The sequence below is a fragment of the Oncorhynchus clarkii genome, chromosome 13 (assembly GCF_045791955.1).
Source record: "Oncorhynchus clarkii lewisi isolate Uvic-CL-2024 chromosome 13, UVic_Ocla_1.0, whole genome shotgun sequence".
Classification (NCBI taxonomy): Eukaryota; Metazoa; Chordata; class Actinopteri; order Salmoniformes; family Salmonidae; genus Oncorhynchus; species Oncorhynchus clarkii.
In genome coordinates this window covers 59,461,181-59,477,835 of record NC_092159.1, presented here as the reverse complement: position 1 = coordinate 59,477,835, position 16,655 = coordinate 59,461,181, and the positions used below count along the sequence as shown (strand labels likewise).

The window sequence follows — 16,655 nt, the reverse complement described above, 5'->3', positions numbered from 1 at the left end:
GACCTGGGTCCACCAGCCCTCCTCATCCCCTCTGACTGGTCCTGATACTCTGGGTGCTTCTTGGCTGCAGTGACCATGCCAAGCCTACAGGGGGCCCTCTTCCTCACCTTCACCTCTCCCTCTGCCCCGGACAAACTCTGGGAACCTGCATGGTTCAATCGAGAATTATATTTAGTAATACTGCATTTAGTATTTTAGTCATTTAGCATTCTCATTCAGTGTGACTTACAATCCAATTAGTGCATTCAACTAAAGGTAAAATAACCTCATATACAGTGGGGCAAAAAAGTATTTAGTCAGCCACCAATTGTGCAAGTTCTCCCACTTAAAAAGATGAGAGAGGCCTGTAATTTTCATCATAGGTACACTTCAACTATAACAGACAAAATGAGAAAAAAAATCCAGAAAATCACATTGTAGGATTTTTTATGAATTTATTTGCAAATTATGGTGGAAAATAAGTATTTGGTCACCTACAAACAAGCAAGATTTATGGCTCTCACAGATCTGTAGCTTCTTCTTTAAGGGGCTCCTCTGTTTTCCACTCGTTACCTGTATTAGTGGCACCTGTTTGAACTTGTTATCAGTATAAAAGACACCTGTCCACAACCTCAAACAGTCACACTCCAAACTCTATGGCCAAGGAAAGAATGAATGGGGCCATGTATCGTTAGATTTTGAGTGAAAACCTCCTTCCATCAGCAAGGGCATTGAAGATGAAACGTGGCTGAGTCTTTCAGCATGACAATGATCCCAAACACACCGCCCGGGCAACGAAGGAGTGGCTTCGTAAGAAGCATTTCAAGGTCCTGGAGTGGCCTAGCCAGTCTCCAGATCTCAACCCTATAGAAAATCTTTGGAGGGAGTTGAAAGTCCGTGTTGCCCAGCAACAGCCCCAAAACATCACTGCTCTAGAGGAGATCTGCATGGAGGAATGGGCCAAAATACCAGCAACAGTGTGTGAAAACCTTGTGAAGACTTACAGAAAACGTTTGACCTCTGTCATTGCCAACAAAGGGTATATAACAAAGTATTGAGATACATTTTTGTTATTGACCAAATACTTATTTTCCACCATAATTTGCAAATAAATTCATTAAAAATCCTGCAATGTGATTTTCTGGATTTTTTTCTCATTTTGTCTGTCATTGTTGAAGTCTACCTATGATGAAAATTACAGGCCTCTCTCATCTTTTTAAGTGGGAGAACGTGCACAATTGGTGGCTGACTAAATACTTTTTTGCCCCACTGTACAGTCTTTGCAAGTTCCTCAAAAAAGCCACAATCTGTAAAATCAATGCCAGGAAGAAAAGACCGGTATCAGTGTAGAGGGGCAGTGGTAGACAGGTATGAGTGTAGAGGGGCAGTGGTAGACAAGTATGAGTGTAGAGGGGCAGTGGTAGACAGGTATGAGTGTAGAGGGGAAGTGGTAGACAGGTAAGGGGCAGTGGTAGACAGGTATGAGTGTAGCAGTGGGCAGGTATGAGTGTAGAGGGGCAGTGGTAGACAGGTATGAGTGTAGAGGGGCAGTGGTAGACAGATATAGTGTACAGGGGCAGTGGTAGACAGGTATGAGTGTAGAGGGGCAGTGGTAGACAGGTATGAGAATGTAGAGGGGCAGTGGTAGACAGATATGAGTGTACAGGGGCAGTGGTAGACAGGAGTGTAGAGGGGCAGTGGTAGACAGGTATGAGTGTAGAGGGGCAGTGGTAGACAGGTATGAGTGTAGAGGGGCAGTGGTAGACAGGTATGAGTGTAGAGGGGCAGTGGTAGACAGGTATGAGTGTAGAGGGGCAGTGGTAGACAGGTATGAGTGTAGAGGGGCAGTGGTAGACAGGTATGAGTGTAGAGGGGCAGTGGTAGACAGGTATGAGTGTAGAGGGGCAGTGGTAGACAGGTATCAGTGTAGAGGGGCAGTGGTAGACAGGTATGAGTGTAGAGGGGCAGTGGTAGACAGGTATGAGTGTAGAGGGGCAGTGGTAGACAGGTATCAGTGTAGACAGTCAGTGATAGGGGAGTCAATGTGCTCTCTGAATTGGTAAGGTAGGAACTAAACATTGATGTGGTACTGAATAACAGACAGTGTATACTATCAGTCCTGAACCAGTGTTCCTTTCTCTTTTCTCTCAATCAGGAATTACAGAAGATTTTAGACCAGTAACGACCCCACAGACTAAAACAAAACAGATGCCCTTCCTGGAGATGATTATAATTATAATATTTATATATATTTTAGGGGATATAGATGTTTATAGTACCATGTACACCTTGTGAGCATCAGTACTTGTGTATGACAAATATTTAGTAAACATTGTAAACATGTCAAAGCTGACCAATGTTATTGAGATTCTTAATTTTGGTGACAGAAATTAAGTAGCGTAAAACACACACACACACACACACACACACACACACAAAACACACACACACACACACACACACACACACACACACACACACACACACACACACACACACACACACACACACACCAGGCCTGTCTTCTTACCGTAAAGCTCCTGCCTCTCTTTTTTGTTCCGGGCTTTCTGATTGGCCTCCAGCTTGACGACAGACGAGGGGGATGGACCAGTCACAGTGGAGCATGAAGAGACGTCTCGGGAGGGTTGTGCTTTGAGGTCTTGTCCTTCGTCACTGTCATAACTTCCTTCCTCTTCTTCGTCTTCTAAAGAGAGAACAACATACATCGTATTGTGTCTAAATCCAGCCTATCCACTTCCTCTAACAGACTTCCTGTGCTTATCATTAGAAAGCATTTAGAGGCTTGTATTTCCCCAAAACGTGTTTTCTACATTCTAACATTTAGCAATTACCTCATTATCTTGTTGTCTTCCTGGAGGAAAACAAATAACCATTCATAATGATGAGATACCAGGAGCTTCTGAATGTTGTTCTCTGGGGCTGGGACCTGAAGTGTGTCTGGAGTACTGAGCTCTGACTGATTGTGTGTGTGTGGGTTTAAATGCATATGCTGGCTCGCTTGTGTGTACGTGTGTATGTGTGTGTGCTCTTGTGATGAGTGCACGTGGTGTGTGTGTGTGTCTCTGTAGCCTGTAACTGCTCTGTGGTCCAGCCTGCTTGTCTCCATGGCCTGTCAGATCCTCTAACAGGCAGCTGTGGCCTAGCTTCTTACACACACACACACACACACACACACACACACACACACACACACACACACACACACACACACACACACACACACACACACACACACACACACACACACTAGCAGAGGTGTCGGGTGTCCGCGCGCTGCCGACCCCACTTGTCATTTACGAGGCGTTCATCAACACGTTCTCACTCCCCTCTGAACACTGACAGGGATCACTTTCAGATGAATTAACAAATTAACTAAACTCACACGAGGGCTCGAGTGGCAGCCTTCTGCATGTGTGTGTGTGTTTTATTCCCTAACTTGTGTATAGAGTGCATGGGACAATGTGATATGATTGTAAATGCATCCTGTGCTCTATAGAAGGAGTTGACTAATGAAGAAGGTTGTTTACAAGCTTGATGACAGGTCAGAGGTGCCTTCCACACCTAGTGAAGGGTACAGTGTGCTGAGTGAAGGGTACAGTGTGCTGAGTGAAGGGTACAGTGTGCTGAGTGAAGGGTACAGTGTGCTGAGTGAAGGGTACAGTGTGCTGAGTGAAAGGTACTGTGTGCTGAGTGAAGGGTACTGTGTGAAGGGTACAGTGTGCTGAGTGAAGGGTACAGTGTGCTGAGTGAAGGGTACTGTGTGAAGGGTACAGTGTGCTGAGTGGAGGGTACAGTGTGCTGAATGGAGGGTACAGTGTGCTGAGTGAAAGGTACTGTGTGCTGAGTGAAGGGTACTGTGTGCTGAGTGAAGGGTACTGTGTGCTGAGTGAAGGGTACTGTGTGAAGGGTACAGTGTGCTGAGTGAAGGGTACAGTGTGCTGAGTGAAGGGTACTGTGTGCTGAGTGAAGGGTACTGTGTGAAGGGTACAGTGTGCTGAGTGGAGGGTACAGTGTACTGAGTGGAGGGTACAGTGTGCTGAGTGGAGGGTACAGTGTGCTGAGTGGAGGGTACAGTGTGCTGAGTGAAGGGTACAGTGTGAAGGGTACAGTGTGCTGCGTGGAGGGTACAGTGTGCTGAGTGAAGGGTACAGTGTGCTGAGTGGAGGGTACAGTGTGCTGAGTGGAGGGTACAGTGTGCTGAGTGAAGGGTACAGTGTGCTGAGTGGAGGGTACTGTGTGCTGAGTGGAGGGTACAGTGTGCTGAGTGGAGGGAACAGTGTGCTGAGTAGAGGGTACAGTGTGCTGAGTGCTGCGTGAAGGGTACAGTGTGCTGAGTGAAGGGTACAGTGTACTGAGTCCATGACCTGGCTGGAGAATAGAGGCACCCTGTCCCCCTGTCCCACTCATCTAACAGTATCTGTCCCTGTCTTCCCCCTCCCCCTCCACCCAGTCACCTCAGCCCACTCACCCTGGTTGGAGGATTCACTCTCTGTAGGGGAGGTCTCTCCCCCCTCCATGGCTTCCTGACTCCTGGCTCGGAGGACCCTGGCCCTGGGCTGCTGCAGCCGTGCGGACCCCTGGACCCCGAGAGCTCCCCCCATCCCTTTCCTCCTGCCCCCACGCATCATCAGCGGGGTCCCCGTCCAGCCCTCCTGGCCGCCGCTGTCTGCACTGGCTGCTGAGAGAGAGAGAGCACACACAGAGTAAGAGTATAGCATTGCAAGTTGCATTGGTGCCGTGACTCAGATCGGTACACAACATAGAAATAGAATTACAACACTACAATGGACAATGTAGGTCTAATAACTTAACTACAGGGCAGACATATTGTATTATTAATATTGTAGGTGGGCTATGGCAGTGTTTCTCTCTATAGTAGTGTTTCTATAGTAGTGTTTCTCTCTATAGTAGTGTTTCTCTCTATGGTAGTGTTTCTATGGTAGTGTTTCTATAGTAGTGTTTCTATAGTAGTGTTTCTATAGTAGTGTTTCTATGGTAGTGTTTCTCTGGTAGTGTTTCTCTGGTAGTGTTTCTCTCTATAGTAGTGTTTCTATAGTAGTGTTTCTCTCTATAGTAGTGTTTCTCTCTATGGTAGTGTTTCTATGGTAGTGTTTCTATAGTAGTGTTTCTATAGTAGTGTTTCTATAGTAGTGTTTCTATGGTAGTGTTTCTCTCTACAGTAGTGTTTCTCTCTATGGTAGTGTTTCTAAGGTAGTTTTTCTCTCTATGGTAGTGTTTATATGGCAGTGTATCTATGGTAGTGTTTCTATGGTAGTGTTTCTCTCTATGGTAGTGTTTCTATCTATGGTAGTGTTTCTCTCTATGGTAGTGTTTCTATGGCAGTGTTTCTATGGTAGTGTTTCTATGGTAGTGTTTCTATGGTAGTGTTTCTATCTATGGTAGTGTTTCTCTCTATAGTAGTGTTTCTATGGCAGTGTTTCTATGGTAGAGTTTCTATGGTAGTGTTTCTCTCTACAGTAGTGTTTCTATCTATGGTAGTGTTTCTATGGTAGAGTTTCTATGGTAGTGTTTCTCTCTATGGCAGTGTTTCTATGGTAGAGTTTCTATCTATGGCAGTGTTTCTATGGTAGAGTTTCTATGGTAGTGTTTCTCTCTATGGTAGTGTTTCTCTCTATGGTAGTGTTTCTATGGTAGTGTTTCTATAGTAGTGTTTCTATGGTAATGTTTCTCTCTATGGTAGTGTTTCTCTCTATGGTAGTGTTTCTCTCTATGGTAGTGTTTCTCTGGTAGTGTTTCTATGGTAGTGTTTCTATGGTAGTGTTTCTATGGTAGTGTTTTGTATAGTAGTGTTTCTATGGTAGTGTTTCTATGCTAGTGTTTCTCTCTGTGGTGGTGTTTCTATGGTAGTGTTTCTCTCTATGGTAGTGTTTCTATGGTAGTGTTTCTATGGTAGTGTTTCTATAGTAGTGTTTCTCTCTATAGTAGTTTCTCTGGTAGTGTTTCTATAGAAGTGTTTCTATGGTAGTGTTTCTCTCTACAGTAGTGTTTCTATGGTAGTGTTTCTATAGTAGTGTTTCTATGGTAGTGTTTCTATGGTAGTGTTTCTATGGTAGTGTTTCTATGGTAGTGTTTCTATGGTAGTGTTTCTCTCTATAGTAGTGTTTCTCTGGTAGTGTTTCTATAGTAGTGTTTCTATGGTAGTGTTTCTCTCTACAGTAGTGTTTCTATGGTAGTGTTTCTATAGTAGTGTTTCTATGGTAGTGTTTCTATGGTAGTGTTTCTATGGTAGTGTTTCTATAGTAGTGTTTCTATGGTAGTGTTTCTATAGTAGTGTTTCTATGGTAGTGTTTCTATGGTAGTGTTTCTATGGTAGTGTTTCTATGGTAGTGTTTCTATAGTAGTGTTTCTATGGTAGTGTTTCTATGGTAGTGTTTCTATAGTAGTGTTTCTATAGTAGTGTTTCTATGGTAGTGTTTCTATGGTAGTGTTTCTATGGTAGTATTTCTCTCTATAGTAGTGTTTCTCTCTATGGTAGTGTTTCTCTCTATGGTAGTGTTTCTATGGTAGTGTTTCTATGGTAGTGTTTCTATAGTAGTGTTTCTCTCTATAGTAGTGTTTCTCTCTATGGTAGTGTTTCTCTCTATGGTAGTGTTTCTATGGTAGTGTTTCTCTGGTAGTGTTTCTATGGTAGTGTTTCTATGGTAGTGTTTCTATGGTAGTGTTTCTATAGTAGTGTTTCTATGGTAGTGTTTCTATGGTAGTGTTTCTATGGTAGTGTTTCTATGGTAGTGTTTCTCTCTATGGTAGTGTTTCTCTATATGGTAGTGTTTCTATGGTAGTGTTTCTATGGTAGTGTTTCTATGGTAGTGTTTCTATAGTAGTGTTTCTCTCTATAGTAGTGTTTCTCTGGTAGTGTTTCTATAGTAGTGTTTCTATGGTAGTGTTTCTATAGTAGTGTTTCTATGGTAGTGTTTCTATGGTAGTGTTTCTATGGTAGTGTTTCTATAGTAGTGTTTCTATGGTAGTGTTTCTCTCTACAGTAGTGTTTCTATGGTAGTGTTTCTATAGAAGTGTTTCTATGGTAGTGTTTCTATGGTAGTGTTTCTATAGTAGTGTTTCTATGGTAGTGTTTCTATGGTAGTGTTTCTATGGTAGTGTTTCTATGGTAGTGTTTCTATAGTAGTGTTTCTATAGTAGTGTTTCTATGGTAGTGTTTCTATGGTAGTGTTTCTATGGTAGTATTTCTCTCTATAGCAGTGTTTCTCTCTATGGTAGCGTTTCTCTCTATGGTAGTGTTTCTATGGTAGTGTTTCTCTCTATAGTAGTGTTTCTCTGGTAGTGTTTCTCTCTACAGTAGTGTTTCTATGGTAGTGTTTCTCTCTATAGTAGTGTTTCTATGGTAGTGTTTCTCTCTATAGTAGTGTTTCTATGGTAGTGTTTCTCTCTACAGTAGTGTTTCTATGGTAGTGTTTCTCTCTATAGTAGTGTTTCTATGGTAGTGTTTCTCTCTATAGTAGTGTTTCTATGGTAGTGTTTCTCTCTATAGTAGTGTTTCTATAGTAGTGTTTCTATGGTAGTGTTTCTATAGTAGTGTTTCTATGGTAGTGTTTCTATAGTAGTGTTTCTATAGTAGTGTTTCTATGGTAGTGTTTCTATAGTAGTGTTTCTATAGTAGTGTTTCTATGGTAGTGTTTCTATAGTAGTATTTCTCTCTACAGTAGTGTTTCTCTCTATGGTAGTGTTTCTATGGCGGTGTTTCTATGGTAGAGTTTCTATGGTAGTGTTTCTATGGTAGTGTTTCTCTCTATGGTAGTGTTCCTATGGTAGTGTTTCTCTCTATGGTAGTGTTTCTATGGCAGTGTTTCTATGGTAGTGTTTCTATAGTAGTGTTTCTATGGTAGTGTTTCTATGGTAGTGTTTCTATAGTAGTGTTTCTCTCTATAGTAGTGTTTCTCTGGTAGTGTTTCTATAGTAGTGTTTCTATGGTAGTGTTTCTATCTACAGTAGTGTTTCTCTCTATGGTAGTGTTTCTATGGTAGTGTTTCTCTCTATGGTAGTGTTTCTATGGCAGTGTTTCTATGGTAGTGTTTCTATGGTAGTGTTTCTCTCTATGGTAGTGTTTCTCTGGTAGTGTTTCTATGGTAGAGTTTCTATGGTAGTGTTTCTCTCTATGGTAGTGTTTCTATGGCAGTGTTTCTATGGTAGTGTTTCTATAGTAGTGTTTCTATGGTAGTGTTTCTATGGTAGTGTTTCTATGGTAGTGTTTCTATAGTAGTGTTTCTATGGTAGTGTTTCTATAGTAGTGTTTCTATAGTAGTGTTTCTCTATAGTAGTGTTTCTCTGGTAGTGTTTCTATGGTAGTGTTTCTATAGTAGTGTTTCTATGGTAGTGTTTCTATGGTAGTGTTTCTATAGTAGTATTTCTCTCTATAGTAGTGTTTCTCTCTATGGTAGTGTCTCTCTCTATGGTAGTGTTTCTATGGTAGTGTTTCTATGGTAGTGTTTCTATAGTAGTGTTTCTCTCTATGGTAGTGTTTCTATGGCAGTGTTTCTATAGAAGTGTTTCTATGGTAGTGTTTCTATAGTAGTGTTTCTATAGAAGTGTTTCTATGGTAGTGTTTCTATAGAAGTGTTTCTATGGCAGTATTTCTATAGAAGTGTTTCTATGGTAGTGTTTCTATAGTAGTAGTGTTTCTATAGTAGTGTTTCTATAGTAGTTTCTATAGTAGTGTTTCTATAGTAGTATTTCTCTCTATAGTAGTGTTTCTCTCTATGGTAGTGTTTCTCTGGTAGTGTTTCTATGGTAGTGTTTCTCTCTACAGTAGTGTTTCTATGGCAGTGTTTCTATAGTAGTGTTTCTCTGGTAGTGTTTCTATAGTAGTGTTTCTATGGCAGTGTTTCTATAGTAGTGTTTCTATAGTAGTATTTCTCTCTATAGTAGTGTTTCTCTCTATGGTAGTGTTTCTCTTTATGGTAGTGTTTCTATGGTAGTGTTTCTATAGTAGTGTTTCTCTCTATGGTAGTATTTCTCTCTATAGTAGTGTTTCTCTCTATGGTAGTGTTTATCTCTATGGTAGTGTTTCTATGGTAGTGTTTCTATGGTAGTGTTTCTATAGTAGTGTTTCTCTCTATGGTAGTGTTTCTATGGTAGTGTTTCTATGGTAGTGTTTCTATGGTAGTGTTTCTATGGTAGTGTTTCTCTCTATGGTAGTGTTTCTATGGCAGTGTTTCTATAGAAGTGTTTCTATGGTAGTGTTTCTATAGTAGTGTTTCTATGGTAGTGTTTCTATGGCAGTGTTTCTATAGAAGTGTTTCTATGGTAGTGTTTCTATAGTAGTGTTTCTATGGCAGTGTTTCTATAGTAGTATTTCTCTCTATAGTAGTGTTTCTCTCTATGGTAGTGTTTCTCTCTATGGTAGTGTTTCTCTCTATGGTAGTGTTTCTCTGGTAGTGTTTCTATGGTAGTGTTTCTATGGTAGTGTTTCTATAGTAGTGTTTCTCTCTATGGTAGTGTTTCTCTCTATGGTAGTGTTTCTCTCTATGGTAGTGTTTCTATGGTAGTGTTTCTCTCTATGGTAGTGTTTCTATGGTAGTGTTTCTCTCTATGGTAGTGTTTCTCTCTATGGTAGTGTTTCTATGGTAGTGTTTCTCTCTATGGTAGTGTTTCTCTCTATGGTAGTGTTTCTATAGTAGTGTTTCTCTGGTAGTGTTTCTATAGTAGTGTTTCTATGGTAGTGTTTCTATAGTAGTGTTTCTCTCTATGGTAGTGTTTCTCTCTATGGTAGTGTTTCTCTCTATGGTAGTGTTTCTATGGTAGTGTTTCTCTCTATGGTAGTGTTTCTATGGTAGTGTTTCTCTCTATGGTAGTGTTTCTATCTATGGTAGTGTTTCTCTCTATGGTAGTGTTTCTATGGTAGTGTTTCTATGGTAGTGTTTCTATGGTAGTGTTTCTATGGTAGTGTTTCTATAGTAGTGTTTCTATGGTAGTGTTTCTCTCTATGGTAGTGTTTCTATGGTAGTGTTTCTATGGTAGTGTTTCTATGGTAGTGTTTCTATGGTAGTGTTTCTATAGTAGTGTTTCTATGGTAGTGTTTCTATAGTAGTGTTTCTCTCTATGGTAGTGTTTCTCTCTATGGTAGTGTTTCTATGGTAGTGTTTCTCTGGTAGTGTTTCTCTCTATGGTAGTGTTTCTCTCTATGGTAGTGTTTCTCTGGTAGTGTTTCTCTCTATGGTAGTGTTTCTCTCTATGGTAGTGTTTCTCTGGTAGTGTTTCTATAGTAGTGTTTCTCTGGTAGTGTTTCTCTCTATGGTAGTGTTTCTCTCTATGGTAGTGTTTCTCTCTATGGCAGTGTTTCTATGGTAGTGTTTCTCTCTATGGTAGTGTTTCTCTCTATGGTAACCTACACATACAGAACACAGTGCTCAGGTCAGGGCAGAATAAGGAATGTACTCATTCTCCCAATACAGAAAAGGTGGTTCCACCATGTGCTTTCCACATCATATGACACAAATGCCTAAATAACGTCACTGTCCGTCACATAACTGAAACACAACATTGTGAGAAAACTCCAAAGGTTACAAATGAAATCAATCACCATGATTCTTACCTGTGTCACTCTGACCGCCGGACTCGTTGATGACTCGTCTAGACTCGGCCTTGGAGGTGGCCTGGCCTCGATGTCCATGGTGCTTTGGGGCAGAGCTAGCCGCAGAGGCTGCCTCCTCCTTATCCCGTGGTCCCGCCCCCATCCCAGTCCTCTTCCCGCCCTGGGCCTTGTGCTGTCTGAGCTGCTGATGGGCCAGCTTAGAGCTGAGGACACCGTGGAGGATACTCTTTCTGCTACTGCCATGCACTTTTATCTATGAGAACAGAAAGAGAGAACGAGAAGAAAGAGAGAAATAGAAAGAGAGAGAGAGACTGTTACACCTCCGGACACAGCTCCCACACACAGGCAGCCAGAGGAACAGAGCTCAGTTCAGCTCACAGATAGTCAGAGGGACAGAGCTCAGTTCAGCTCACAGATAGTCATAGGGACAGAGCTCAGTTCAGCTCACAGACAGTCAGAGGGACAGAGCTCAGTTCAGCTCACAGATAGTCAGAAGGACAGAGCTCAGTTCAGCTCACAGACAGTCAGAGGGACAGAGCTCAGTTCAGCTCACAGACAGCCAGAGGGACAGAGCTCAGTTCAGCTCACAGACAGTCAGAGGGACAGAGCTCAGTTCAGCTCACAGATAGTCAGAAGGACAGAGCTCAGTTCAGCTCACAGACAGTCAGAGGGACAGAGCTCAGTTCAGCTCACAGACAGCCAGAGGGACAGAGCTCAGTTCAGCTCACAGATAGTCAGAGGGACAGAGCTCAGTTCAGCTCACAGATAGTCATAGGGACAGAGCTCAGTTCAGCTCACAGACAGTCAGAGGGACAGAGCTCAGTTCAGCTCACAGATAGTCAGAAGGACAGAGCTCAGTTCAGGAGGGACAGAGCTCAGTTCAGCTCACAGACAGCCAGAGGGACAGAGCTCAGTTCAGCTCACAGACAGTCAGAGGGACAGAGCTCAGTTCAGCTCACAGATAGTCAGAGGGACAGAGCTCAGTTCAGCTCACAGATAGTCAGAGCTCAGTTCAGCTCACAGACAGCCAGAGGGACAGAGCTCACAGACTCAGAGGGACAGAGCTCAGCTCACAGACAGTCAGAGGGACAGAGCTCAGTTCTGCTCACAGATAGTCAGAGCTCAGTTCAGCTCACAGACAGCCAGAGGGACAGAGCTCAGCTCAGCTCACAGATAGTCAGAAGGACAGAGCTCAGTTCAGCTCACAGACAGTCAGAGGGAAAGAGCTCAGTTCAGCTCACAGATAGTCAGAAGAACAGATGAAGATCCACAAATTAAAAATATATTAACATGGAGAGCTGGGGATTTGACACTTTAGAGTTTAAAATAAAAAATTTAAGTGTGAGTGTTTAGTACAAACTTTGTTTCTTTTTTTATTGACACATTTCTAGTCATTAGAACCAGTGGTGGCTGGTGGGAGGAGCTATAGGAGGACGGGCTCATTGTAATGGCTGGAATGGAATAAATGAAACGATATCAAACACATCAAACAAATGGAAACCACATGTTTGACTCTGTTCCATGTATTCCATTCCAGCCAATACAATGAGCCCATCCTCCTATAGCTCCTCCCACCAGCCACCACTGGTTCTAATGACTAGAACTGTGTCAATAAAAAAAAGAAACAAAGTGTGTACAAAACACTCACACTTTCATTTAGCCTATAGGCTATCAGGGTAAACATAGATCACACAACATACAATATTTACATAACAACTAGCATAGTGGCTAACATAGCATACGGTATAACACAAAGGCTAGCAGGCTACATAGCAGTAATGGTATGTAGCCATTGTGGAATACTGTATGGAGGCCTCAGAGAAGTGTTCAGTAACTATAAGGGTTTTCTACCGAGTGTGTAGCTGTTCTGGAGGGATAGAGGACAAAGAGATACAACTAAAGAACCCTGACCTCTGCCGCGCCGAGCCGCTCAAAGCCCCGATTGGACAGCTTCTTCTTCTTCCTCTGGGCGTCCCCACCCCCTCCTCCCAGCAGGTCCTCGGGCGACAGGCCAAGTCCCGCCCCTAACGACCTGCCAGTCAAAACACGGGAGAGCATTCATTAGAGGAAGAAGAAGAGCGGTGGAATGAAAGAGAGGAAGACCAGAGGGGAAAGGAGGGGTTGAGTCACCTCTGTGGGTTGTTATAGCTGATGAACAGAACAAGACAAAACCCCGGAGCCCTGTTCTCACAAACCCCCAAACCGGCACGCTTGAAAAATTGGGATCTAACGGGGCGAACCTGGGAGTGTTGGAGGCCAGTGTTGGATAAGAAGCAGGAAAGCTTTATCAAGGGAGTTCCCCCTGGCCTATACAAGCACAGAGAGATGCTTTGAAAGATACAGGGAATCACTGAATGGTCTGAAGGCACGTTCTACATTTGTATGCGGCTTCTATTGTTCTGGCAGTTGAATATCAGAGCTCTCCAGTTCCCATTTCCATATCAGTGCAGCTAGCAGCTCCTCTCCCCCTACAGAGTAGCAACATCACAGGGCTGGTTTAGAAGCAGAGCGAAAATGCCCTTGAATATCCCCCTGGAAACCTGCCCGGCGACCACACAGATGCGATCCAGGCCGTACTCAAACAAAAGATGAACTTCCCCTCTCCTACTGTGTGCACAGTCTTAGCCATGCCATCAGTCACGTCGACTGGGAGAGTTAGCAGCGGCCTAATCAGGACTGTGGATCGCCGGCTCAAAACCTTTCAGAGTTTAAAGGGAAATCTCTATTTCGCTGCGCTGTAAGTCCTCTGATTACATCATTACACACAGGCTAGAATAGCACATGTGCCTGAGTCCGTGTGTGTCTGTTATATGTGCCAGGTAAAAATGTGACAAACTGACTGTGTGTGTGTGTGCTCCCTAAAATGTGAGACAATGACTGAGCAAGTGTGTGTGTGTGTGTGTGTGTGTGTGTGTGTGTGTGTGTGTGTGTGTGTGTGTGTGTGTGTGTGTGTGTGTGTGTGTGTGTGTGTGTGTGTGTGTGTGTGTGTGTGTGTGTGTGTGTGTGTGAGTGATTGACAGGAGAATGGCAGCGGTGGCAGAAGTGTGAGCTGTCCCTGAGAGGCGGACCCCTTCGATCCCTTCCCTCCCTCACACACTGACAAACAATGTGACAGAGCCCCTTCCCTCAGAGGACTGGCAGGGTGAAGAAGCACACAGCCCCACACTGACTAATTAAACACAGTTGATTAGCAGCTCCTCGTTTGTACACACACACACGCACCTACACACGCATACACACTCACAGAGATAAACACACACACAAACACACAGATACAGACACACACACACACACACTCACACACACACACACACACACACACACTCACAAACACACAGATACAGACACACACACACACAGGCAAACACTCACACACACACACACAAATACAGACACACACACACAAAGGCAAACACTCACTCACTCACACACACACAAACACACAGTCCAATCAGAACAGCCAGCACCACAAAAGTGCCCAAGCAACTCTACCAAAGGAAATTGGTTTTACATAGCCCTCCAATGTAACACATCATTGGGCCAATCTGTCCCTGTCTGCACCGTGTCTCATTCAAAAACACCCACATTCCTGTAGCTGCAGGCCATGGAGACATTACAGTAACTGGAGACATTACTGTAACTGGAGACCAGTCATGGAGACATTACTGTAACTGGAGACCAGTCATGGAGACATTACTGTAACTGGAGACCAGTCATGGAGACATTACTGTAACTGGAGACCAGTCATGGAGACATTACTGTAACTGGAGACCAGTCATGGAGGCATTACTGTAACTGGAGACCAGTCATGGAGACATTACTGTAACTGGAGACCAGTCATGGAGACATTACTGTAACTGGAGACCAGTCATGGAGACATTACTGTAACTGGAGACCAGCCATGGAGACATTACTGTAACTGGAGACCAGTCATGGAGACATTACTGTAACTGGAGACCAGCCATGGAGACATTACTGTAACTGGAGACCAGTCATGGAGACATTACTGTAACTGGAGACCAGTCATGGAGACATTACTGTAACTGGAGACCAGTCATGGAGACATTACTGTAACTGGAGACCAGCCATGGAGACATTACTGTAACTGGAGACCAATCATGCCCCTCCATCTCCCTCTCCACCCTCCATCCATCCTTCCATCTCCCCATCCCTCCATCTATCCATCCATCCTTCCATCTCCCCTTCCATCCATACTTCCACCCTCCCTCCATCTCTCTCTCCTCCATCCATCCTTCCATCTCCCTCTCCACCCTCCCTCCATCTCTCTCTCCACCCTTCCATCTCCCCCTCCCTCCATCCATCCTTCCATCTCCCTCTCCACCCTCCCTCCATCTCTCTCTCCACCCTTCCTCCATCCATCCTTCCATCTCCCTCTCCACCCTCCCTCCATCTCTCTCTCCACCCTCCCTCCATCTCCCTCTCCACCCTCCCTCCATCTCCCTCTCCACCCTCCCTCCATCCATCCTTCCATCTCCCCTCCACCCTCCCTCCATCCCTCCCTCCATCTCCCCTTCCCTCCCTCCATCCATCCTTCCCTCCATCCATCCCTTCGCTGTAGGCCCTGCCGCCTACCGCCCTTTCATTTCTGGTGTCACTGTCACAGGGCATCAGTGTCCCTGTGCGGCCCGGCTGGACGAGGGGTGGGGGAGGACTGGAGGGGAGAATGTGAGGGAAAGGGGCAGGGGTACACAGGCGGAAGGAGAGTAGAGTTGACATCGCAGTGGGAGAGCTGGGAGCACTATGGAACGCTGCCCAGAAATGGGAGGGAGGGAATAGAACTGTTGGCTGCTCTGGGGTGGCACTAAGCCCCTCCAAGGCTTCCATATGGACATTGATGACAGCACTAATTGAAAATTGACAACACAGAGACACACACACACACACACACACAGATGTACACACATGCGAGTAGACGCAAACACACATACACATGGATGCACACACAGATGTATACATGTACACACAAGCACACATACACACAGGCACACACACACACCAATCTGGATACCACCAATGAGCATTTACACACCGACATAGCAAAATAAAGATATGAGCGGCTGATGTTTGTGGGAACCTCTTTAGTTTCTGTGTTTCCCTGGGACGAGCAATATCACCCACATCCAGATGAATTATTAATATTCATGTATTATTCATATTTTATTTCAGAATTTGGATAACAATTATGAGCTACCCACTGATTTATTAAAAACAAAAATGTTTTAATTAATTGAGAAGTAGGAAGTGGTCTGATGCCCAAAAAGAAATTCACATGAGCCCCACAAGGCCTACTCCACCCATGCTCTACCAAGGTTTTCCAGCACCACAAGGCCTACTCCACCCATGCTCTACCAAGGTTTTCCAGCATCACAAGGCCTACTCCACCCATGCTCTACCAAGGTTTTCCAGCATCACAAGGCCTACTCCAGCCATGCTCTACCAAGGTTTTCCAGCATCACAAGGCCTACTCCAGCCATGCTCTACCAAGGTTTTCCAGCATCACAAGGCCTACTCCACCCATGCTCTACCAAGGTTTTCCAGCATCACAAGGCCTACTCCAGCCTGCTCTACCAAGGTTTTCCAGCATCACAAAGCCTACTCCACCCATGCTCTACCAAGGTTTTCCAGCACCACAAGGCCTACTCCACCCATGCTCTACCAAGGTTTTCCAGCACCACAAGGCCTACTCCACCCATGCTCTACCAAGGTTTTCCAGCATCACAAGGCCTACTCCACCCATGCTCTACCAAGGTTTTCCAGCATCACAAGGCCTACTCCACCCATGCTCTACCAAGGTTTTCCAGCATCACAAGGCCTACTCCACCCATGCTCTACCAAGGTTTTCCAGCACCACAAGGCCTACTCCACCCATGCTCTACCAAGGTTTTCCAGCATCACAAGGCCTACTCCAGCCATGCTCTACCAAGGTTTTCCAGCATCACAAGGCCTACTCCAGCCATGCTCTACCAAGGTTTTCCAGCACCACAAGGCCTACTCCACCCATGCTCTACCAAGGTTTTCCAGCACACAGATATGACCAACTACAGTAGCTATGTTGGTCTACTGTACT

The 16,655-nt window shown here is 44.3% G+C and overlaps 1 protein-coding gene across 1 annotated transcript in view; it reads right to left on the bottom strand.

Annotated features, from left to right (window-relative positions):
* The window catches only part of LOC139423609 (BAH and coiled-coil domain-containing protein 1-like), a 160,943-nt gene that overhangs the window by 4,799 nt on the left and 139,489 nt on the right, over window positions 1-16,655 (bottom strand). Inside the window, exons 15-19 of the mRNA XM_071175194.1 lie at window positions 12,479-12,599; window positions 10,568-10,820; window positions 4,469-4,678; window positions 2,510-2,683; window positions 1-145 (exon numbers count right to left, since the gene is read on the bottom strand). The exon at window positions 1-145 is cut by the window's left edge and continues 142 nt beyond it. Of these exons, the coding sequence (XP_071031295.1) occupies window positions 1-145; window positions 2,510-2,683; window positions 4,469-4,678; window positions 10,568-10,820; window positions 12,479-12,599 (903 nt within the window). The remainder of the gene's footprint in view (window positions 146-2,509; window positions 2,684-4,468; window positions 4,679-10,567; window positions 10,821-12,478; window positions 12,600-16,655) is intronic.